Genomic DNA, 26,093 nt, shown 5'->3' on the forward strand with positions numbered 1-26,093 from the left:
TGACGTTCACAAGTTTTTTTGTGTGTTTGCCTGTGCCATGGATTATAAAAAAGGGCATTTAAATTTTAATGTTTCTAAAGTGCAAAACTGTATGTTACGTAACTGTACTGTATAAAACTGTCCTAGTCGCACGTCAGTGGGCCAGACATCCATGCTGCTCATGCCTATAACTCCCTCCATCCATGATCCCTCTCTCAGCCCACCCTGACTAGTGTGTTTGTGGCCCACCGTCCTCTGACTGGCCGCGGGGTCATGCGTGGGGCGTTCTACTAGCAGACATGGACGTTGATGCGACGTCATGGAGTGTGTATAGTGTGTGAGGTAGGGTGGTGCTTTGTTGTGGTGGGTAGAGCCACGGCAGTGACCATGTGGTAGTAAGGCTTGGGCCCACCCTGGGGATTAGCACAATGCTGCCTGTGAACGTAATCAGCCGATACCATGTGCCCCCACTGCTGCAGCAGCGGACATCAGCCAATGACGAGCCCCGACCAAGCAGTCACAACACTGACACCCTCACACACGGTGGTGTCTGAAATGGCACCCTCCTCCCTTTATAGTGCGCTACTTTTTAGCATAGTACTAAAAGAAGTGCACTTTAAAGGAATTAGGGTGCCCTTTAGGCCTACTGTGCACACACACACTACAATGGGTAATTCAAACTTCACAGGGATAACAACATTGACCTTATATGTGGATTACAAAAATTAACACAAACCAGCGAGCCATTTTAAAATCCATTTTTACTTTTCTCGGTCTCATAATAAACCTGATTTCAGTTACCTGAAATACAAGCATGAGAGAATGGACTATTCTAGCGTGTTATGTACATGACAGTGCATTATGCTAATTTACCAAGATATTACTGCAGGGACAATGTCATCTCTAACCCTGGAATTGCTGCTGTGTGAACACACTTGATAAAGGGAATCTGAGGCAGACAGAATGGATGAAACATGGCTCCATCTGGTGGTGTCATACTGTAACTGCAGCAGTACAATTTAGTAAAGCCCCTGTAATGGTACTTGCTTACATACGGCAATTTCATTTCAATTCCATTTAATCAACTCAGGAAGTAAAAATGAAAATAAACAAAAAAAAACAATTTAAAAAATGGACCTCATTGAACCATGGTTCACTTCCTGAATTGACCCCAACCCTGCCGACAGCGTATACACATCTCGTTCCCCTCTCTCGACCCACGGAAAAATATATAGGAAACAAACATTTATTTGTTCAGAAAAGGGAATTTAAAGGTCCAATATGCAGTAATTGAGTCACAATTTCCTGGTTGCTAAAATTCTAATAGTTCTCCTAATCTCAGTTTGTGGGACAAAACAAACAATGTATACTGTAGAGAATCATTGTACCATCTAAACCATGGTGAAATATCTTTTCAATAACCCAAAATATAGCAGTTTTGGCTGTTAGAAGCTGGTGTATGAACCCGAAAGTAAAAGATGCAAAAACAAAACGTAATGGGAAGCATAGAAATACAACAGATCTATCACTTCTTAGACTTGCTTTCAATGAGAAAGACAGATCAAAAACTCCCATTTCTATGTGAATTTGGTTGGGTCACCCAAAACATTACACATTGCAGCTTTAATGAGAATAAAACCCAACAGATAAACCATTCCAGCCTACGTCCAACGATGTTGGGACTCTCCAGCGTGTGGTAAGCTTTCACCTCGCCAGCCCAGTCCAGAGCCGAGGGGGCTTGAGGAGAGGTAAAAATGACCCTAAGGGTTACATCATGTGTTCACATCAAGAAGAGGTCACTCCAGAAAAGCCCATCTGTCTCTCACTGCGGTGGGGAAAGACGCACAATAAACAGTAAACAGATTTTTAAATGGGGGGGGGGAAAGGACAAATCAACACAGCAGATGGAATTCAAACAGCTGGAGAGGCTCCCGAGGGGAGCTCAGGTAGCCTGTGTGTGGAGAATACCTAGAACCCTGTGGTCCTCTGGGTAATAGTCCTCGCTCCCCTCCATCCCGTCTGTGTGATACTGTCATGACTGACACCATCTCTGCTGCATGTTGCTCCTCTCTCCCTACACCACAGCATACTGCTGATACAGCAGCTCACGGATCTTATAATAGTCATCACACAGGCATCCTTCCAGGCCGATGCGCCCCGCCTCCGTCTGTACAGGGGAGGAGATAAGGGTTAGAGGGGTCACACGTGCGTTATCACTGAAAAAAAATCACAAGCAGATGCAAAATGGTGATTGAGTGTTGTACAGAAGCAGAAATGGTTGATTGTCACAGGTTCCTAGTCATGGCTGTTACGTCTGCTCATTTCCAACGTTAAATAAAATGTATCATGTCGTTTCTGCGTCATCCTTTCTTCCCCCAGAGCATTCTTGTAAATAAATAACAATCGCTATTCAATTCAATTGAAGTTCAATACATATATAGCTGTTCATGTTGTTGACAACACAGGCCACCCCATGCACCCTCTGGGCTTATTTACCATTTCTCATGCAGCAGCTCAGTGAAAGGGATGGTTTAGGCTGTCAGAGAGCGCTGAATGTAAGGAGCCTTGGCTAGTGTGACCTGGAACGGCACATAGGCTCCTATCTCCTGTTTCTGTAGCGTGAGGCATCTTGATGTACAAGTACACCCCCTGGACAGGACGCTCGTCTATCACAGGGCCTCACCCCCAATCTTTCTCCTTAATGCTGAGGTATGACTCGGCCGGGGATCGAACTCCCAACCTCAGGGCAGACACTAACTACAAGGACACCGAGATTGTGCAGAATGAACACAGGGCTAAATTAATGACCGTACTGTGTGTTGGGGAGGAGACAGACACACAGTAAACTCACCCTGCGGAAGGCCACCATGTTGTTGCACACCAGCACTCCTCCCACAAACTCACCCTGTTGTTACACACCAGCACTCCTCCCACAAACTCACCCTGCGGACGGCCACCATGTTGTTGCACACCAGCACTCCTCCCACAAACTCACCCTGCGGACGGCCACCATGTTGTTGCACACCAGCACTCCTCCCACAAACTCACCCTGCGGACGGCCACCATGTTGTTGCACACCAGCACTCCTCCCACAAACTCACCCTGTTGTTACACACCAGCACTCATCCCACAAACTCACCCTGCGGACGGCCACCATGTTGTTGCACACCAGCACTCCTCCCACAAACTCACCCTGCGGACGGCCACCATGTTGTTGCACACCAGCACTCCTCCCACAAACTCACCCTGCGGACGGCCACCATGTTGTTGCACACCAGCACTCCTCCCACAAACTCACCCTGCGGACAGCCACCATGTTGTTGCACACCAGCACTCCTCCCACAAACTCACCCTGCGGACGGCCACCATGTTGTTGCACACCAGCACTCCTCCCACAAACTCACCCTGCGGACGGCCACCATGTTGTTGCACACCAGCACTCCTCCCACAAACTCACCCTGTTGTTACACACCAGCACTCCTCCCACAAACTCACCCTGCGGACGGCCACCATGTTGTTGCACACCAGCACTCCTCCCACAAACTCAGCCTGGATGCCTTCCCTCAGCAGCACCTGCTTGAAGTCGGACAGGCGCGGCTCGTTGATAAACACTGACTGATGGCCTGGGATCTGTGAGTTAGACAGGGAGTGCATGGGTTAGAACCACAACTGTTTTCTATACACCAGATCCCAGACAGGGTTGGACTCTATTGACTCTGCAGAACTAAAAATTAAAGTCTCTAAACACATGATCCCAGACCAGTTTGGAACTAAACCCATACAGTCGCTATGCACTGGAGGGGAGTTTAACAAGGCTTCGGTTTGCGGAAAACATGTTACTTAGAAACTATTTTAATGTATATTCCAAAATGTTATGGTGAAACATTGAAGGCACATTTTCAAAAGGATTTACTGTGGCATTTTACAGGCAATAATCAGACTGCAAATCACTTGGCTGTTACTAATACACGGCCACATGATTATCTGTGATGGCAGTTTAGACCCGAAACAGACACTTACGTTTGTCGCACACTACAAACTTTTTACAGACGTTAGCAGCAAACAAAATATACTGAACAAAAATATAAACGCAACATCCAACAATTTGAAAGATTTGACTGAGTTACAGTTCATATAAGGAAATCAGCTCGCTCGCTCCCCCCTCCCCCGGGGCCAGAGCTCACTCTCCCTCCCTCCCCCGGGGCCAGAGCTCACTCTCCCTCCCTCCCCCGGGGCCAGAGCTCACTCTCCCTCCCTCCCCCGGGGCCAGAGCTCACTCTCCCTCCCTCCCTCCCCCGGGGCCAGAGCTCACTCTCCCTCCCTCCCCCGGGGCCAGAGCTCACTCTCCCTCCCTCCCCCGGGGCCAGAGCTCACTCTCCCTCCCTCCCCGGGGCCAGAGCTCACTCTCACCTCGTGGGCAGGCAGAGGCTCCAGGGTAGGGATGACATCACTCTCCTCCGACAGCTCGCGCACATCCTCGCCAAACAACGTCTTCATGGCGCGCTGCTGCGCCACCACGCTATGGTCTGTGGTGGCATCGTCAGCAGGGGTCACGTCCATGGCCAGCTCACTGTCTTCCACAACCTCCTCGCCAGTTCCCTTCTCGCCTTTCACCATGCCCTCCTCAGGCAGCACGCCTGTGTCCACCTTGACCACGCGCATGTCCAGTACGCCATCGATCCACGCCAGCTCTGTGTCCTTGGCGCGGCAGAACTGCAGCGAGCTCACCAGTGAGTCTTTCAACCGCACCTAGGGAAGAAGAACACAACCTCTTATGTACATACAACAGAAAGTGGTTTAGCTCAACGTTTGTGTTTCTATACATTTCTGCACATAAATAAAACTGCTTCTGTAGCTCAGTTTGTTGAACATGACATTTGCAACACCAGGATAGTGGGTTTGATTCCCGGGGCCACCCATACGTAATATTTATGCACGCTTGACTGGAAGTCGCTTTGGATAAAAGTGTCTGCTAAATGGCATATATTATAAACCTTATTCACAATTGACCCATTGTCTGGTCCAGAATTCTAAGATGGCTTGACCTGGGTTTGATTAGTTACAGCAGGGGTGGGCAATTCCAGTCCTTGAGGGCCTGATGGTGTCACAGTCTTGCCCCAGCTAACACACCTGACTCCAATAATCACCAAAACATGATCTTCAGTTTAGAATGCCATTTGATTAATCAGCTGTGTTTGCTGGGATGGAGAAACAGTGTGACACCAATCAGGCCCTAGAGGACTGGAGTTTCCCACCCCTGAGTTACAGTAACCGTGACTAAAGCACATCAACTTTCTGACTGGTGAATGGTGATAACACAAAATGATATGTCAAATGGGTCAATTATTCACAGGGCATTAGTCAAAAACCTGTCTCAAAATATCCTACATGAGCATGTATTTTTTAATGACATTCTACCTGGTAAATGTGTGTCTCACTGGTGGCATCCACAGTCTCCTGCAGCTTGGGCGTGTAGACCTTGATGTCCTTGGTGAAGGCCTTGCAGGACTCGGCCAGGTCCAGGCTGGCCTCGGGGGGGCCGTGCACGATCACCAGCTGCCGCGGTTTCATTTGGTTAATGATCTTCTTGATGGAGTCGCCGTCCGAGCGGCCCTCGTAGTCGATGTAAGTCACCCTGGCTCTGCACAGGAAGATCAGACCACAATTGATAATTTCTCAATATTTTAAATATGCATTATTAAGAAAAAAATACTTTTAGGATCATATTAGAAAGAAATGGGCACAATTCATATTTTGTGCAAATAAAAAAATAACTTCGTCTTGGCAGTATAATTAAAATCACAAACTTACAATTTTTTTAGAAATATGCCTTGTATGTCATTAGAATATATATCAGAATGATTTTAGCACAGAGAGGCTCTGAATACATCTGCTCTCATTTAGGTGTTTGGGCCCAATTACTTGATCTCTAGGTTCTCCGTAGTGGAGGTACACTTGGTGGGTACTTTGGATGAGGAGTCCTGGTCCATGGGTTCGTCCCCGTTGGCCATGCCCGACTCCATCTTGTTCTTCTCCTCCTCAGTGGCCTGGAGCTCTGGTACCAGGAAGTCCTCCGGTCTGGAGACAGACAGCCATTCATTAGTACAATATTGTGTGACGCCATCTGGAGCTGCTACAACAAAGATTCCAATGCATAGCTAGAGCTCATTATCCAAAGGGATTTCCTGTTTCTACATTACCTGATCTCTCCATAATACTACTAGTTCACTGACGATCCCTCCATAATACTACTAGTTCACTGACGATCTCTCCATAATACTACTAGTTCACTGACGATCTCTCCATAATACCACTAGTTCACTGACGATCTCTCCATAATACCACTAGTTCACTGACGATCTCTCCATAATACCACTAGTTCACTGACGATCTCTCCATAATACTACTAGTTCACTGACGATCTCTCCATAATACTACTAGTTCACTGACGATCTCTCCATAATACTACTAGTTCACTGACGATCTCTCCATAATACTACTAGTTCACTGACGATCTCTCCATAATACTACTAGTTCACTGACGATCTCTCCATAATACTACTAGTTCACTGACGATCTCTCCATAATACTACTAGTTCACTGACGATCTCTCCATAATACCACTAGTTCACTGACGATCTCTCCATAATACCACTAGTTCACTGACGATCTCTCCATAATACCACTAGTTCACTATCTCTCCATAATACCACTAGTTCACTGACGATCTCTCCATAATACCACTAGTTCACTGACGATCTCTCCATAATACCACTAGTTCACTGACGATCTCTCCATAATACTACTAGTTCACTGACGATCTCTCCATAATACTACTAGTTCCATAATGACGATCTCTCCATAATACTACTAGTTCACTAGTTCTACTGACGATCGATCTCCATAATACTACTAGTTCACTGACGATCTCTCCATAATACTACTAGTTCACTGACGATCTCTCCATAATACTACTAGTTCACTGACGATCTCTCCATAATACTACTAGTTCACTGACGATCTCTCCATAATACTAAGTTATCTCTCCATAATACTAGTTCACTGACGATCTCTCCATAATACTACTAGTTCACTGACGATCTCTCCATAATACTACTAGTTCACTGACGATCTCTCCATAATACTACTAGTTCACTGACGATCTCTCCATAATACTACTAGTTCACTGACGATCTCTCCATAATACTACTAGTTCACTGACGATCTCTCCATAATACTACTAGTTCACTGACGATCTCTCCATAATACTACTAGTTCACTGACGATCTCTCCATAATACTACTAGTTCACTGACGATCTCTCCATAATACTACTAGTTCACTGACGATCTCTCCATAATACTACTAGTTCACTGACGATCTCTCCATAATACTACTAGTTCACTGACGATCTCTCCATAATACTACTAGTTCACTGATCTCTCCATAATACTACTAGTTCATCTCTCCATAATACTACTAGTTCACTGACGATCTCTCCATAATACTACTAGTTCACTGACGATCTCTCCATAATACCACTAGTTCACTGATCTCTCCATAATACTAGTTCACTAGTTCACTAGTTCACGATCTCTCCATAATACTACTAGTTCACTGACGATCTCTCCATAATACTACTAGTTCACTGACGATCTCTCCATAATACTACTAGTTCACTGACGATCTCTCCATAATACTACTAGTTCACTGACGATCTCTCCATAATACTACTAGTTCACTGACGATCTCTCCATAATACTACTAGTTCACTGACGATCTCTCCATATACTACTACTAGTTCACTGTTCACTGATCTCTCCATAATACTACTAGTTCACTGACGATCTCTCCATAATACTACTAGTTCACTGACGATCTCTCCATAATACTACTAGTTCACTGACGATCTCTCCATAATACTACTAGTTCACTGACGATCTCTCCATAATACTACTAGTTCACTGACTACAGTACCTGACGATCTCTCCATAATACCACTAGTTCACTGACGATCTCTCCATAATACTACTAGTTCACTGACGATCTCTCCAGAATACTACTAGTTCACTGACGATCTCTCCATAATACTACTAGTTCACTGACTACAGTACCTGATGATCTCTCCGTACTCATCCCATTTGACCCTCTCCTCGTGGGTGGGGAACATGGGGTAAGACTTCTTGGCCTGTTTGAAGAAGCTGCCCTTGCGGACGCCGTCTCCCTTCATCATGAGATCGTGGTGTTTGGTTTTCACCACCGCCGGCAGCTCCAGGTCATCCTCCATGTCGCTCTCATCACTCGAGTCCACGTCCACCCTGAGACAGACACAAATATATTAGACACATACAATCTTGCTGTGTTTCGTCACCTCAAAGACGAACACATCTTCATTCCTGGAGAACAACCATGCTGTTATGTGGTTGTCTCGCCTTGTTCCCTTAAGGCGAGACAACCTGGATAAGTCGTACTGGATAAGAGCGTCTACTAAATGACTAAAATGTAATCTGTGCACACATACAAACACACAGAAAACAGCTAAATAATACCCCTAACCCACCTGGAAGAATATTATTCAGTGCAGTAGACTCACTCTTTTTCTTGTTCAAGTTTTTTGGCAGCTTCCTTCTTCATTCTCTCTTTCTCTAGGTATTCTTCCAGCTCTCTGCCTTCCAGCTTCACCCGTTTCCTAATCTGTCAACATGACAACAAAAATGTATGAAAAAGGGGGGGGGGATGAGAAAGACATTGTGACATATCAAGCTGTTCCCATGCTTGAGTTGAGATGGAAACTGGGAGACAGGAAGAGCCATATGGACACGCTGCACAAACAGATACATCCAAAAATCTGAGCCAAAATGGCAGCTCGTCTTCCCTAAAGTCTTTTCTTATAGTTTCACCTCCAGGTCCAGCATCTTCTCCCCGGGGTTGTCGATGAGGTAGCGGCCCAGGGTGCCGGGCGTGGTACGGTAGGTAAGAATCACAGAGTTCTTGGCGTCCTGACACCATTGGATGAAGAGCTCGCGGGAGAAGCCAGACTCCAGGTCGGGCTGACTGCAGAGCACCACCTTGGGGCTGGGCACGCGGGCCAGGTCGGCCAGGCTGTGGCACAGGGACAGGTGACGGAACTGGAAGGGGTTGTTGCGCTTGTCTTCGAAGCAGCGCATCAGCTTGTCACTCATCCACTCCACCTGTAGGGCAGAATATAACAGAGTCACCACTATTGTTACCATGCCTATTACAATGACAGAGTGACGCAAGACGAACTGTTTGAGGTACGTGTTTGTGACATGCTATATTTTGCGAAATATATTAATTCCGTGCCACAAAATGCATTTTATACCTTTCAGAAAATGCAGCATGTTACATATGACAGCCCATTTAAATGAGTAGTGAGCACTATTGAAAGGTGAATAAAAGCACATAAGTACTTATATGTAGATGGTACTGGACCTGGGGAATTTTTATTTGATTTTTAGATCTTTCAAATACTTTTTAGCTGTGCTCACATGTTGCAACTACACCAACAGAATAGTCCCAAAAGTGCAAACACCACCCATCTGGCACTCCAGGCAGGCTGAAGCAAAGACTCAGATTGGACTGGTACTGTGTGGTCAGGTAATGAAAGGGTATGTGTGTGACTCTGACCTGAGACTTGGAGAACTCCACCACGTTGTAGCTGACGTTGTTGAGTAGGGCCAGAGAGTAGACCCCCAGCCCGGCGTCCTTTGTCCTCCAGATCTGGTCCAGCAGCTGAGCCAGCTCCAGTACACGGCCTGCCGTATCCACCGCGATCAGCACGTTGCCGTCGCCGCGTAGGGTCTCCATTACATTGGCTGAAGGAGGGGGGGCGGACGGAAGAATGGTAAATCACTTTTCCCTTCATATTCAACCAATAGGTATTACTGTAGCCTGGTCCCAGATCTTTTTGTGTTGTCTGGCCAACTCCTATGGTCATGACTTTCCAGTGACCACAGGTAGTTGGTAAGAAAGCACAAACATATCTGTGACCAGGCTAGGATTGCAGATGATTGAGTGTTGATTAACTTACTAAGGAGCTGCTCGTCCCTTTGCTTGCGACGTGGCTGCACGTATGTAGCGTTGAACGAGTCTGTGATGAGAAGAGAGGGACGACTCACCGACTCCAACGTACACCCATTCAGGTGGCTGGAGAAAACAAACAAACAAACACTATAACCATCTTTCCCCCTCTACTCAAGTCGCTCGCTTTCCCCCACCACAGACAGCTCTCTCGTTCCGCCACCGACAGCTCTCTCGTTCCCCGCCACCGACAGCTCTCTCCTTCCCCGCCACCGACAGCTCTCTCCTTCCCCGCCACCGACAGCTCTCTCCTTCCCCGCCACCGACAGCTCTCTCCTTCCCCGCCACCGACAGCTCTCGCTTTCCCCGCCACCGACAGCTCTCGCCTTCCCCGCCACCGACAGCTCTCTCCTTCCCCGCCACCGACAGCTCTCTCCTTCCCCGCCACCGACAGCTCTCGCTTTCCCGCCACCGACAGCTCTCGCCTTCCCCGCCACCGACAGCTCTCGCCTTCCCCGCCACCGACAGCTCTCGCCTTCCCCGCCACCGACAGCTCTCGCCTTCCCCGCCACCGACAGCTCTCGCCTTCCCCGCCACCGACAGCTCTCGCCTTCCCTCCACCCCTCAGCTCGCCTTCCCTGCACCCCTCAGCTCGCCTTCCCACATTTATCGCTTGCTCTTCTCTCCATCCCTCTACTCAGAGTGTTTGTTTAATAGCTTACTGATTGATGAACAATTTCACAAATTCAGCTGTTCTTAAATCTTTGCTATGCTTTAATAAAGGCTTTACACTTGTTCGTTAGACCAGCCTCTCTGGTATTATTTATAATGTATTTAGTGTTGTTTACACTGTTCCAAATTCCAAAATGTATTTATAATAACCCCCTTTTATCTCCTTATTGCTATTATTATTATTACTATAATGATTATCATTATAATAATTAATGCCATGATCATAAGTAGGTTTAGTATAGCAGCCTTGTATAACCACCCCCAAGCTGTAGGCATAAGAGCACATCCTGTTTAGACTGAATACTGTAACTTAGGCCTGGTTCAATACTTATATAGGCTACTGTATCTATCATTCATTCCTTCACATCACACATCAGGAGTGATTCATGTTTTTAAATGCAATCAAGCATTTTAGTTTTAAAATAACAAAGGGACCCTTGAATAATTAGTAAATAAACTATTCCATGTTGGCAACTGCATTCACGAATGCATGCAACTGTTTTTAGTCTTTGCTGTCATAACCAAAAAATAAAACGTAGACTCTACGGTTCACCTAGAATTTATTTTGTGTTGTACCAAACGGTCATAAAAAGTATATTATAATCTAACAGCACCTGTTTGACATACATCATATGTACGCAGCGCTGACGACTCACCTTTTTATTGATCTCCATTATTTACCACAACTATTTATTCCACACATCTGACTTCCTCTTTACCTCCTGAGCAACCAAACATTCCCCCGGTGTCACCTATCTGCATACATTCCCCCCTTTCCAGTTTCATGCCATCTGCATACATTCCCCCGTTTCCAGTTTGTCACGCCATCTGCATACATTCTCCCGTTTCCAGTTTGTCACACCATCTGCATACATTCCCCCGTTTCCAGTTTGTCACGCCATCTGCATACATTCTCCCGTTTCCAGTTTGTCACACCATCTGCATACATTCCCCCGTTTCCAGTTTGTCACACCATCTGCATACATTCCCCCGTTTCCAGTTTGTCACACCATCTGCATACATTCCCCCGTTTCCAGTTTGTCACACCATCTGCATACATTCCCCCGTTTCCAGTTTGTCACACCATCTGCAAACATTCCCCCGTTTCCAGTTTGTCACACCATCTGCAAACATTCCCCCGTTTCCAGTTTGTCACACCATCTGCAAACATTTCGCCGTCACATGTTCCCGGTGTTCAGAGTTTGTTATAACCAATTTATTAATGTGATTATGATATGCCACAGGTCAGGCCCTATTGGTCACGTGCATAAAATACATAAATGTGTCACGTAAAGACTAAGGGTTGAGGGAATAAGGAATGCTTGTTTTTTTGCGTGACAGTTGTCAGAATTGTCTGTAATTATTTTGCAGCTTCAGCAACACGGACAGCGTGATAAACATGTTGATGTTCTGTGGTATCGCTGCAGCAGGGAGGAGAGACAAGTCACACAGTCACTCAATGTTTTTGTTTTGTTAACACAGAGCATCAAGTCTGATCCCGGGCCAATTAAACCAATTGCGTTCAAGACCTCTAGTCATCTGTGCGTCTTAATTATATCATCAAACAATGCACTTAAAGCATCATACAGGCTCAGTGCATAGAGTTGATTTGATGAAAACACATAGGATGCGTCTACATATGGAAAAATACACATGATCACATTTCGACCAATAGATTGGTCGAGCGAACAAACGACCAAGATTTTTTAAATGTTTAGTCTGGGATGGCCCTCTACTCACATCTCTCTTTTGTGGTTGAAGTCCACCGCGTAAACAATCTCCTCCTCCCCATCCTTCACAATCTTCCAGATGGTCCCTCCGATCATGTGACCAGCAGGAAGTGGAGTGATGGACAGACCATGTCCTTTTCCTGTAAACAAAATGTAGAAAGGTCAATTGAACCAGTGTTTTATGCTAGAGCAAAGAGATCACTACAACAGGAGTCAATCGAAATTGGACAGACCGTGTCTTTCCCAGTCAAATAGGAAAGATGGATTACTGCAGACCAGTGTTATGGTTTGAACAGATACAGTACATTACTCAGGAGTCAATAGAAATGATATATTATAATTGAGTCATTATGTAACACTGATACATAGATTACTGACCTTTCAGATTGACAATCTGGGAGTACTTCAGCTGCTGGATTTTGTCGAAAGCGCAGTCCACATCATCCAGGGTGAACAGGTTGAAGTCCTCAGTGTTGTTGCGCGACTACCAAACAACAGATCACAAGTGAGAACTTTTACAGTGTTACTCCCTCTGCCCCCACGTTTCGTTTCCCCACATTTTGGTTTTTACCCATCTGATTTAAAGAATCACCAGGCTTTGATTATTTTAACCAACTGTTTAGTGCTAGGACCCCAAAAATATGTGCACCCCTTGGGGTCCCCAGGACCAAGTTTGGGAAACGCTGGCGCAGTACATCGCATACATCCCTTAGCTTGGTCCCAGATTGGTTTGTCCTGTCTTGCAGAGTTGGCAAGACAACAAAAACTGATCTGGGACTAGGTTAGCACACCTCTGCCTCACCTGATACAGGTCATACATGAACATCTGACCCATCTTGTAGACGGGGATGGTGGCATATATGGGGCAGTTTAGGCCCAGCTTGCCCACAGCATAGGGCAGGGCCCCCAGGTGCAGGGGGTCAGGATGGGAGAGGAGCACCGCATCAACCTGGTGGACATACCTGGAGAGGAGGAGGAATGGTCCATAAGAAACCTGATTGACTGGAACAAGTTCTAGTTGTTGACATTAGGAATTAATTAAATTGAGACTGTGGTGGGGATGTCTAGATAGCTGACATCAAGACTCAATTAGTAACTCCAATCACATTTTGCCCTGCCCGATGTACCCCCTTCATGTGTAACCAATCATTAGGCCTATGTTCTGAGTCTTCCCAAGTACCCCATTGAGACCTACTGGCTTAGATTATGGTGTGGGCTTCTACCTTTTCATGGAATCAATGATGTCCATGGAGAAGCTCTCATCCCAGCCACAGTCCAGGAGGAAGCGGAACTCATCCACCTGCAGCAGGTAGCAGAGGGCAGACTCCTCCTGCACCCCTGACACAGCAGTCAGTTTGATGATAGACGTCATTTTCCTCAGCTGTCATACTACAGGGACAAGACATAGAACCATTAGTTAATTAACTAGCTATTAACAAGATTATATTTTGAACCACTTCACATGCAGCAATATGACTGCGATATGCATGTATTGTAAACTGAAAAATGTAAACAGCCATGGTCCATAAATGATATGGACATGATACAACTTCACAGCAGTTTCAATATTTACTAGACAATATAACACTATGTATCATACATCGCTAACGTTAACTAGTTATGAGATCACAAGCTAAAGTAATTGTTAGCAGTTCTAGCTAGCTAGCTAACGTTAGCTAGCATGCTACGTTTGCTAGCAGACAAATGTTGCTATTACAATGGGCCATAGACTAACGAGTAACATACCATCAAGTGCCATACAGGTTTTAACTCCAATTGAGCAAACAATTCAATAACACGACGTGTCTAACATTACAATATTATGACATTTTTAGCAACGATTGTCCACACTTCTTCCATCGACTCAGACATTGTTTGCCGCTTAAACGTCAAAGGTCACTGGGAGATACCATTAAATCATATCTATGGCGGCGTAAATATAAATAATTGTATTGCCAAAGAATAAATGCACTCGTTTTACTATTCAAATGAAAATGTTACTCCAGACTAATTAGCTCATATTCTGAATTTGAAGACATATTCAATTTAAAAGCCTTTTTCATCACATACAGTTGCAAGTTAACACCACCATTTTAGAGCACTTGGTAGGGTCCAATGTCACTGAAGCCGTATGAGCGAGAGGAGCCTTTTCTATATGTATTTCTATAGCCGTGCGTGCAATACTTCAACGCATATCTTGCAATCACAACATATTGTAGAATTATTGTGGGAAGAACAGAGGCTTATTGCTTGCTAGATAACCATATGGAGTCCATCATAAATTAGCCCATGATCGTGACTCTTAGTTCCACATGAGTCAATAGACTCGGTCTGAACATGAACACGCATCGCTTGCGGTACGGGGTTAGAAGCACAAGGACCTTATCTTTCATAATGACAATAAATAATGTCACACAAACAAAAGGTTACATTGATACACCATTTTTTTTATGGTTAGGGTTCCCCACATGGACATATTTCCATGTTACAGTGCTTGTTTACGGACTGTGCTAATTAACTGTCTCTCCGAACACCTGTGTGTCAACTCAGCATGTCACTGAAAAATACTGCCAGCTGCAACTGTGTAAACCCCATTTAAAGCAGTGTACAGGACCATTGTGTGCCTTTTGCATTTGTGAAATTATTTTGTGATATAAAACTAGTGATTTTATGTTTCTAGACCCGTACCGTAATTGAGAATCGATTCGCATTTAGATGGGAGTATTTGGCTGTAAGAGCCAATTCGCCATTTAAACACATGCATGGTCCGTCCACCTTGGACCAAAGAGTGAAGTTAGGCTCCTTTAGTTCAATATTGGGCTAAAGTTGGCTTGCTGTGATAGTAACATCAACGATAGCTAGGTAGCTTAACAACAACAAAAATGAACGTGTATTTGCTGATAACAGTTGTGTGGACACTTGGATAAACAGTTCGCTAACAACTAATGTTCATCTAACTTAGCCAACTGGGTGTGATCCACTAACAGTTAGCTTGCTATTATTTCCCCGTGTTCGAGTCAATGTATTCTTGCCAACTCCTTAGAACTTGACAGCAGAAAGGCTTGCATACACGCGGGTTTATTATGCTGTCACACAGCTATAGGTGCACCAAACCCACCGATGCACAATTTTGAAGTAAACCATGCTGTGCTGGCGCAGATATTCTCTTTTCACAAACTATGGCAGATTCAAGACCAGGCCAGCCCTGTACATCTCGGTCTTGTGGTTTGAATCAGGCATCAGTATCTAGCCTTCATATGAAATGATACATTCCTAGCAATAGTCCAAGTGTGTACTAATGGTCCTCTGAATATTCTCCCTTATGTATAGGGAGTTGAAGCCAGGTGAGGAAGTCACCTGGAAGTAGACCCACCCATCACCTGGAATATTTGTGTCCCAAGTCACATCTCCTGTTGTCTGGATGGTTTTCAAATCAAGTATGCCAATAAGAAGTTTCCCTCACTGTATCTTTATGGGTTGTATCGACTAATAAACATGTCCCTTTGTCAGCTAGTGAATCATTTGTGTGATAAAGTATACGCAATCGTAGCGATAATGCAAAGTTGGACATTTCTACAACAATGTACTTCCATTAGCAACACACAGAAACTAGGATTGATTTACACACCAATATGCAAGACTGTTTTAATGCAATACTTACTGAACAAGTAAAGGTTAATATTGTAAGTGGGCTATTACAGACCTATTACTTTTGATTGATCATTTCGTTCCAGCATTGCACCATAGTTTTTGGAAGAGCCTAGAGGAGTTAGTTGTAGAGGGCAATGCTCAGAGTTTATTTGACTGCTGTCCTAAAACCAGAAATTCTTCCTACACATAGTGAGAGGTGAATGATGCTGGTGCAGCATATATTTCTTGTGAAACTTGTTTTAGAGTCCCTCCATGATTCAGGATCGCTGCAGAGGTTCTGCAGTGTGAATAAGCCCTTTCTCAAACAGCAGCTCAGCCAAGGACACCTGGAAGAGAGCACAGAATTACATCTTTAAGAAAACTGCAGTGCAGAGTCCGACCCAAGCACTGACCAGCATAACGCGACCATCCAAATATCTACACTACTGACATGCAGAAGACGGCATACATGTTGATAAACATACCTTGTCCTCAGCCGACTCGCATGGCAAACTGCCCACTGTCACAAACTTTGGATACGCATGGATCAGAAACTCCATGCCGTCTGTTTGCTGAAAGAGTTACATCATGTTGAACACAAAGGCCATCACTGCAGTGCAGCATCTCAGGCAGGCACACGTCACTGCTATAGTAACAAGGCAATTCATTCATACCTCTGCTTTTATTTCAATGCTCTTGGGCTCCTCCTTGTGGTAGACTCTGGAGTTGTCTGCAGTGTAGTAAAGCCAAACTGCTTCTCCATCACTGCATAACCTGCAGCATCAAAAAGAAAAGTCAAGGTCATTTCTGGGAAAATGTTTGTAAGAGCTATGCTTTTGTAAGTCATAGGATATTTCATGTCCGAGATCTACCTGGCGATTCCAGAACGGATGAGTCTGACTCTGGTCTGGCCCCTGATGGTCACACCTACGTCCACAGCCTCTCCATCCTCCCACCTGGAAGGAGCTCCCTGGACACTGCTGGCCCGCTCCTCTGTGGATTATCACTAGAATCAGTAATACTGGCCACGTGGCAGTCTAGTTTGGGAAGCCCTAGAGCAGAGGTTCCAGACTTTTCACTCAGGCCCCCCTTCCAGCATCAGGGAACATCCCGCACCTCATCCATTTCTATGGGCAATAGCACTGTTCATCACAAACTGTTCACACCCCTCTAGTTGGTGGAGAGAATATTTTGCAGGTTTAAAGCTTACTTCCTACAATTATCCACATTTTGTCATGGGGTGCATAGAACATTTTGCCAGTTTAAAGCACATTTTTTGTGCAATTCTATACATTTTGCATGTCTAATGTGATATTAAATGAGTCTCACGTCAACAAAACCTATGGGCCCAAAATAATAAACAGCTGAAATGGGCTAGTTTATCCGGACATTTCTGACAAGTTATAAATAGGTTAGCAATGACTGACATGACAACAGGAACTGATGATGCACTACCCAACTTTGAAATTGCACCATGTACATACTATTACAACTTTCAAGAGTAACATAAACCATTTGGAGTTCCTTTTTTTTTTTTGGAGGGGGGGGGGCAGTTTGGGAACTACTGGCTTAGGAGTCACAAAAGTCCATGTTTGAATTTCAGCAGTAGATATGTGGTACCTGCGGTGAGCATCGGGGGGAGACAGTCATGGAGATAGTCCCTCGCTTTCTGATCCACCGCAGCATCCACAGGAGCAAAGGTTGATAGCTTCTTCATAAGCCCTTCTATTCTGGATAAGAACTGCGCCCTGCGTGGATCCTCCTACACACACACACACACACACACACACACACACACACACACACACACACACACAGCTTTCAAGAGGGTGCAACATTACAGAGAATGTTCAGATATACACTACCGTTCAAAAGTTTGGAGTCACTTAGAAATGTCCTTGTTTTTTGAAAGAAACGCACATTTTTTGTCCATTAAAATATCAAATTGATCAGAAATAGTGTATACATTGTTAATGTTGTAAATTATTATTGTAGTTGTAAATTATTATTGTAGTTGGAAACAGATGATTTTTTATGGAATATCTACATAAGCGTAAAGATGCCCATTATCAGCAACCATCATTCCTCTGTTCCAACACCAGTCTCAACGTCAACAGTGAAGAGGCAACTCCGGGATGCTGGCCTTCTAGGCAGAGTTGCAAAGAATAAGCCATATCTCAGACTGGCCAATAAAAAGAAAAGACTAAGATGGGCAAAAGAACACAGACACTGAACAGAGGAACTCTGCCTAGAAGGCCAGCATCCCGGAGTCACCTATTCACCGTTGAGACTGGTGTTTTGCGGGTACTATTTAATGAAGCTGCCAGTTGAGGACTTGTGAGGCGTCCATTTCTCAAACTAGACACTAATGTATTTGTCCTCTTGCTCAGTTGTGCACCGGGGCCTCCCGCTCTTCTTTCTATTCTGGTTAGAGCCAGTTTGCACTGTTCTGTGAAGGGAGTAGTACACAGCGGTGTATGATATCTTCAATTTCTTGGCAATTTCTCAGCATGGAATAGCCTTCATTTCTCAGAACAAGAATAGACTGACGAGTTTAAGAAGAAAGGTCTTTGTTTCTGGCCATTTTGAGCCTGTAATCAAACCCACAAATGCTGATGCTCCAGATACTCAACTAGTCTAAAGAAGGCAGGTTTTATTTAGTCTTTAATCAGAACAAAAGTTTTCAACGGTGCTAACATAATTGTAAAAAGGGTGTTCTAATGATCAATTAGCCTTTTTAAAATTATAAACTTGGATTAGCTGACACAACGTGCCATTGGAACACATGAGTGATGGTTGCTGATAATGGGCTTCAGTACACCTATGTAGATATTCCATAAGAATTTTTATTATTCTTTTTTTTTTTAATTCAGCCGTTTCCCACGACAATAGTCAATTTACAACATTGACAATGTCTACACTGTATTTCTGATCAATTTGATGTTATTTTAATGGATTTCTTTTTTTTTTTTTGCTTTTCTTTCAAAAACAAGGAAATTCTAAGTGACCCTAAACCTTTGAACGGTAGAGTATATATATTCTGTAGAACAGACATTCTTACTTGCCATGGGACATATGCAATGATGTCAACTCTATCCGTTCAACATTCTGAATTTTTCACCCTTCTGAACACACCCCTGTTGAGAGTAGGTGCTCAGAGGTCAATTAGACTCCAGAGACAAGTAAACAACGTGTCTGAAGTACCTTGTCGGAGTTCTGCACCCCCATGTAGGTCAGGTAATCCACAGGCAGGCCTCGTCTGAAGTCCACGTCCTCCTCCATGGCCATCTCCAGGGCTGCTGGGACCACCTGTCAGAGATCATGTTCTGCATCAAACACAACGCAAGCCTATACTTCCAAGTACATCCATGTATTATTGACATGACATTGTATATCATTCAATATTTTAGTTTTTTTTTGACTCAAGTGTAAATTGAGCCATGCCCAATCTACATCAATGTTGATACAAAATGAGACAGAACTGGACAGTGTCACATACAAGGAAAGCAGAGGATTGATAACACACCTTTGCCAGTAGGTTTCCCCAGCTGTTCCTCTGGTAAGATGAGACAGTGATGTGGAGGGAGTGAGCATCCGGCAGGCAGTTCCCCTGGTGGATAAAACCTCGGGGGAAGTAGAGGAGATCCCCAGCCTCCAGAACCACCTCCAGGATGGGCTTCCCGATCTCCGACTGGCTGAAGTTAACTGGAGGAGGAGGAATACCAAACCATCTGTAAGGAATGAGACTGAGGCAGAGGGGACTGGGAAGTGATCGGTCGTGCTTATAGTCTATTTATAGGCACAAGGGTGGACAAAGAAATACTTACGACTGGAAACGACAGGCAAGACCTCATCTTCTGACCTAAAAAGTGTAGCAATCAAACATCCCACAAAATATACAGAATTAGTTTCTTAGAGTTTAATGATATTAATCTGGTTCAAAATGGATTGATGATCACCTTTTAGGGAATTTTATCAACTGGATTTAGATGTTCATAACTCAGTCACCTGGGGTTGTAAACTCTCCAATGCTTCTTCCCTTCCAGCTGAACCACAAAGGCCTCGATGTCGTCATAATGTGGAGCAAAGCCTTGTGTTCCTGGAGGTGTCAGATACCTGGGGACACAAAACTACTTTGCTGTAATGTCACATGATGTGAATCAGTATTCAGCATGAGGTAAGGATATAACATAATAGCTTCACAGTCCCATACATCCAGGGCTCTATTTTAAACAAACCTAACACAATGGTAAATCTTAGCGCTGGTGAAAGGGGTTTAGGACCAGGGATGTGTCAGAAATATTATTTATATTTTCACTGGAGTAATTGTGAGTGCAATAGCTGGGGCGAAAGAGCTGGGTTTTGACTAATAAATAAAATTATAGGTGTGGAGAGGGCTTGGCTACTCACTGGCCAATCAGTGCATGTCAAGGCTTAATACTGTATGCGGTTGTCTTAAGCTCTGGTTGTTATTGACAGTCTGCATTGTCATCCTAGTGGATTGATACAGTTTATTAAATAGCACAGGCTACAGTAACGAGTTAGAGCAACAGTAAAAACATCCAGTGTTTGCTCAGTATGTTGAGGGTTGACAATCAACATTGTTGTAATAGGCTTCAACGAGTATAGGCCTTCACTAGGCTCTCCTAAATTGTATTTTATGTGTGAGGCACGTTCTCAATAAGCAAGATATAGCCTAGGCCTACCGTTGACATGGAGTTATATGGCTGGAAAATACTTTTAGAGGAGCACATCTTTGGTAAGCGGAAAAGAGGCGTTCTGTGGAAACGGGGAAACAAACCTAACGGAGTAGCCTATTCACTGCAGGTAGGCCTACGGGAATAATGCAAACGCTTGACGGAAAAAGCCTCATGAGTAAACCATTTAGAAATGTTTTATGGATAGGCTATTTGGCAAATGCATGGCCATGACAAGAAAGACAGCAGACACATTGCTGTTATAGTAGGGTAAGGGTAGCCTATTTTTAAATTTTTTAAATTAAAACGGAAACAGGAAAATAACTGACATTTTTCTAAAAACGAAGGTCACTGGATCATCTCATCTCTTATTCCAAAACAACAGGAGCTGGCTAAAATAATGTACCATAGCCTACATAGATAACAGGAGATGGCTAAAATAATGTACCATACCCTACATAGACAACAGGAGCTGGCTAAAATCATGTACTATAGCCTACATAGATAACAGGAGATGGCTAAAATCATGTACCATAGCCTACATAGATAACAGGAGCTGGCTAAAATCATGTACCATAGCCTACATAGATAACAGGAGCTGGCTAAAATAATGTACCATAGCCTACATAGATAACAGGAGCTGGCTAAAATAATGTACCATAGCCTACATAGACAACAGAAGCTGGCTAAAATAATGTACCATAGCCTACATAGATAACAGGAGCTGGCTAAAATAATGTACCATAGCCTACATAGATAACAGGAGCTGGCTAAAATCATGTACTATAGCCTACATAGATAACAGGAGCTGGCTAAAATCATGTACTATAGCCTAAATAGATAACAGGAGCTGGCTAAAATCATGTACTATAGCCTACATAGATAACAGGAGCTGGCTAAAATCATGTACCATAACCTACATAGATAACAGGAGCTGGCTAAAATAATGTACCATAGCCTACATAGATAACAGGAGCTGGCTAAAATAATGTACCATAGCCTACATAGATAACAGGAGCTGGCTAAAATAATGTACCATAGCCTACATAGATAACAGGAGCTGGCTACAATAATGTACCATAGCCTACATAGATAACAGGAGCTGGCTAAAATAATGTACCATAGCCTACATAGATGACAGGAGATGGCTAAAATCATGTACTATTAGCCTACATAGATAAAAAAGTGGCTGCTCCCAAATGTGATCTTTTAATAAAGCTTTGGTGATTAAGATTTATTTCAAAGAGTTCTCACAAGCCAAGCCCTTTATGGTAGTCTTGACAACTTGGCGAATGCATTACCCAAAAAAACAGACTTCATTGAGAGAGGAGACTATGCTTGGTTATGTTTTTAAATACGAGGTTACAGCACAAAAATAACATTGCTCTCGTTCCATGTGCATATGGGCACTGTGCATCAAGGCTGGATAGGCTGCGCTTCCGCTGTCAACCGGGTTACCGCTAAGACCAGCTTCTGGTTGGTCTTAAATAGCCCCACCAGCACTGCCTGAAATTGGCACACGTTTTTAAGGACACAGCTCAGATATTGCCACCCCGCCAACTAGCAAGCTCATATAAGACAGGTAAATCACCGATCCTGGCGTTAGGTGTACAAATGTCAAACGAGTATGCATTTGACAATTGCACTGGCAATACGCAACCCGGAAATAGAGCCCTCAATGTTGTTCGAGAGCATCTCACTGGTCAGAGGTTGTCAGACAGGGTCACTCACACATTAGCTCCTGCCATGCTGCCAAACTGCTCCTGGAGGATGGACAACACACTCCACACAGTGGAGGAGAAGGCCTGGGGGTTCAGCATACGGAGGGAGCAACCACTCTGTGGATTATAATAATAAGCAATTTAGCATAAAGGCTTTTACCAAAGCGACTTAGTCATGTGTAACAGTATAACTTTAGACCATCCCCTCGCCCATACCCGGGCGCGAACCAGGGACCCTCAGCACACATCAACAACAGTCACCCACGAAGCATCGTTACCCATCGCTCCACAAAAGCCGCGGCCCTTGCAGAGCAAGGGGAACCACTACTTCAAGGTCTCAGAGCAAGTGACGTCAGCGATTGAAACGCTATTTAGCGCGCACCACCGCTAACTAGCTAGCCGTTTCACATCCGTTACACATGCATGCACACATTTTAGTCCCGGGAATCCAACCCACTACTGGCGTCATGTTCAACCAACTGAGCTAGAGGACACATGGTTGGGTTTCAATATTATGAGGTACTAAGAACTTACATGTTACACAGATATTGGTACGATCGAAATTCTAACCAACACTTGCTCACACAAAGTAAATACAAATTGGCAATCAGGAGACTTTAATTTGGTTTTTACCTCATAGAACTCCCATACAGTGAAAGGAAGAGCCCTCCCTGGAGGATTGTGTGTCTCTCTTTTGCCGCTTGTGTAGCTGGTGACATCCAGGTTCACTCCATACTGAACATCATCCTGGAAATGTCAACAGCAACATTAACCTGATCTGATCAAACAAAAATGACCTTAGAGGTCTAGCTAGTCATGACACCTTACCTGTCTTAAAATGCGATCAAACTCTGTTGTGGAGAACAGTCCCTTGTAGTAGTCTGGATTCTGACGTTTGATCAAAACTGGCTTCTTTTCCCATGTATCCCTGTAATGAAGGAAGTCAGTAAAGTTTAAAAAAAAGTATATCTCCCTGTGCAATCTAGTTCATGACTGTACTGAGAAAACCAAAAGCTACACAGGCATCAGTACCTGAAGAAGCTCTTGGAAGGAATGGGTTGGATGAGCCACTGGAACAGTTTGCTGGCCCTCTCCCGGCTGTTGCTAACTTCAGCCAGGTCACTCAGCAGAGCCTCTAGTGCTTCTCCGCTTTTCTCTCCACACTGCACCTCCTGCATACAGCAAGACAATGACAGGTATGGCTAGAGAACCACAGTCAAACAGTTAAAGAACGTGAACAAGTGGCTTCAATATAGAGGGAGTGAGTTTGATTGTACAAACTAACTTCTTCAAGTCTCTCCAACCTCTCCTCACTCGGAGACGATTTGATGACCTGCTTGACCATCGGTTTCATTTTGGCCTTTTTGATGGGTTTAGGGGTCTGGATGCCATTTTCCTTCCGCTTCTTCTTCTTTGGTGTAACCTAGAAAATCATCCAGTAGGCAGAGGCAATCAGTTTGAAATCGTTTCATATAATCATATGCACATTGCAAAAGTATATTCAACAGATGGACATTATTCAACAAGCCCACTTCACATTGCATCAGTTAACTAGCTTTCTTACGTAGATTTGTCAACCCAGTTGATTTGCGTGCATGCCTAACACAAGACACTGTAAAGTCACTTTTACCAAAACTATCTGAAATTGCAGGGGGGCAAACACCAGTAATAACGTAACCCCAAGTACCTGCACAGATGATGGTTTAACTTCAGGAGTCGATTCTAATAGCGCATTTTGGTACAATTCAAAAGCTGACACATGTTTCTTCTCCATGTTGTCGAATATTTTTATTTCTGACGTCATCAGCATGCGACAAAAGGGACTCCTTTCGTGCTGTATGTAAATGAGACAACTCCAGCTTAATAAAACACTTTATCGCCCTCTACTGTGCAGGCAGTGAGATGCCGCATATCTCTACCAAAGATACTGTGGCCTCGCGCAAAAGTTGGAATTTATAAAAATGTAACTTGATGTGAGAATGTGCTCACCTCCAGGCAAACTTTAGACCATGAGTATGCACATCTGCTATTGTGCGGTTCGAGCAGATCCCTTTGTCAAGACGTTGACACATAAAACAACAAACCAGATATTTAACCGGATGTATAAATGTGAAGCATTCGGTTTAGCGTTTCCACTCACTACCAAATATGGTGATGAGAGTAAGCCCGGTGGCAAGCAGTGGGAGAAGATTGAGCTAGATGGGTTTTGGCTGACATTCTGCAAATGTTCTCATTGATGAAACATTTGATCCGCATGAAGTTATATGCTTTGTAGACTTGACCCTTTATCAAAGTTTGAAAACAATTTTTTAGAAGGAGTGCAAGGGCGGATTGAGTTACTACACACCAGCACTTCACAGAGCAGGCGTTCCCAAATGGAAACATGCTAAATAAACCGTCAATAGGATCTCACTGCCCACCTCCTTGCTTAAAACTAGCTCTTATGAGAACCGCCAAAGGAAAAGAAGACCCAGAGTTACCTCTGCTGCAGAGGATAAATTCATTACAGTTAAATGCACCTCCGATTGCTTGCCAAATAAATGCTTCACAGAGTTCAAGTAACAGACACATCTCAACATAAACTCTTCAGAGACCAAAGGAAACGTGAAACAGACACTTCATGGTCGAATTGCTGCAAAGAAACCACTACTAAAGGACACCAATAAAAAGAAGAGACTTGCTTGGGCCAAGAAACACAAGAAATAGACATTAGACAGGTGGAAATGTGTCCTTTGGTCTGATGAGTCCAAATTTGAGATGTTTTGTTCCAACCGCCGTGTCTTTGTGAGACTCAGAGTAGGTGAACAGATTATCTCTGCATTTGTGGTTCCCACCATGAAACACAGAGGAGGTGTGGGGGTGCTTTGCTGGTGACACTGTCTGTGATTTATTTAGAATTCAAGGCACAATTAACCAACATGGCTACCACAGCATTTTGCAGCAATACGAGATCCCATCTGTTTTGCGCTTAGTGGGACTATCATTTGTTTTTCAACAGGACAATGACCCAAAACACCTCCGGGCTATGTAAGAGCTATTTGGCCAAAAAAGAGAGTGATTGAGTGCTGCATCAGATGACCTGGCCTCTCACGCCCTGATCCTTTATTCTCTATTTTTGTTAGGTCGGGGTTTGTCTAGGGTGGGCATTCTAGTTTCTTTATTTCTAGGTTGGCTTGGTATGGTTCCCAATCAGAGGCAGCTGTCTATCGTTGTCTCTGATTGGGGATCATATTTAGGCAGCCTTTTCCCACCTGTTTGTTGTGGGATCTTGTTTTTGTGTAGTGCCTGTGAACACTGTATTGACTTCATGGTTCATTTGTTCTGTATTGTTTTGGTGACTTTAATTTATTAAACATGTGGAACTCTACGCACGCTGCGTCTTGGTCCGTTTATTCTACAGACGATCGTGACAACAATCCATCAACCCAATTTAGATAGTTTGGGATGAGTTGGAACACAGGGTGAAAGAAAAGCAGCCAACAAGTGCTCTGCATGTGGGAACTCAATCAAGACTGTTGGAAAAGCATTCCAGGTTACTACCTCATGAAGCCAGTTGAGAGAATA

General features: G+C 44.1%; 2 protein-coding genes across 3 annotated transcripts; both read right to left on the reverse strand.

The window, feature by feature from the left end:
• Window positions 1-722: 722 nt before the first annotated feature.
• LOC115139159 (cleavage and polyadenylation specificity factor subunit 2) lies at window positions 723-14,370 on the reverse strand. Of its 2 annotated transcripts, XR_010465526.1 has the most exons (16): window positions 14,228-14,370; window positions 13,705-13,870; window positions 13,284-13,443; window positions 12,860-12,965; window positions 12,492-12,621; window positions 10,030-10,145; window positions 9,627-9,814; window positions 8,879-9,169; window positions 8,572-8,672; window positions 8,093-8,296; window positions 5,902-6,057; window positions 5,398-5,620; window positions 4,390-4,728; window positions 3,475-3,609; window positions 1,948-2,146; window positions 723-1,804 (listed from the first exon to the last, which is right to left on the reverse strand). XR_010465526.1 is itself a non-coding variant. In XM_029676292.2 (15 exons), the coding sequence occupies exons 2-15, from the start codon at window positions 13,851-13,853 to the stop codon at window positions 2,054-2,056; spliced, it is 2,391 nt and encodes a 796-aa protein (XP_029532152.2). In that variant the 5' UTR covers window positions 13,854-13,870; window positions 14,228-14,370; the 3' UTR covers window positions 723-2,053. The 2 variants fall into 2 exon arrangements, 1 of the variants encoding a protein (XP_029532152.2); XM_029676292.2 differs by having other exon boundaries at window positions 723-2,146.
• Window positions 14,371-16,096: 1,726 nt separating this feature from the next.
• On the reverse strand, window positions 16,097-24,353 carry LOC115139161 (ribosomal oxygenase 1-like). Its single transcript, XM_029676293.2, has 15 exons — window positions 24,217-24,353; window positions 23,815-23,952; window positions 23,562-23,701; window positions 23,358-23,457; window positions 23,163-23,276; window positions 22,540-22,646; window positions 20,120-20,227; window positions 19,939-19,973; window positions 19,638-19,816; window positions 19,316-19,420; window positions 17,732-17,873; window positions 16,984-17,104; window positions 16,786-16,885; window positions 16,597-16,683; window positions 16,097-16,458 (listed from the first exon to the last, which is right to left on the reverse strand). The coding sequence occupies exons 1-15, from the start codon at window positions 24,337-24,339 to the stop codon at window positions 16,390-16,392; spliced, it is 1,668 nt and encodes a 555-aa protein (XP_029532153.2). The 5' UTR covers window positions 24,340-24,353; the 3' UTR covers window positions 16,097-16,389.
• Window positions 24,354-26,093: the final 1,740 nt, after the last annotated feature.

This window comes from Oncorhynchus nerka, linkage group LG13, assembly GCF_034236695.1.
Source record: "Oncorhynchus nerka isolate Pitt River linkage group LG13, Oner_Uvic_2.0, whole genome shotgun sequence".
NCBI lineage: Eukaryota > Metazoa > Chordata > Actinopteri > Salmoniformes > Salmonidae > Oncorhynchus > Oncorhynchus nerka.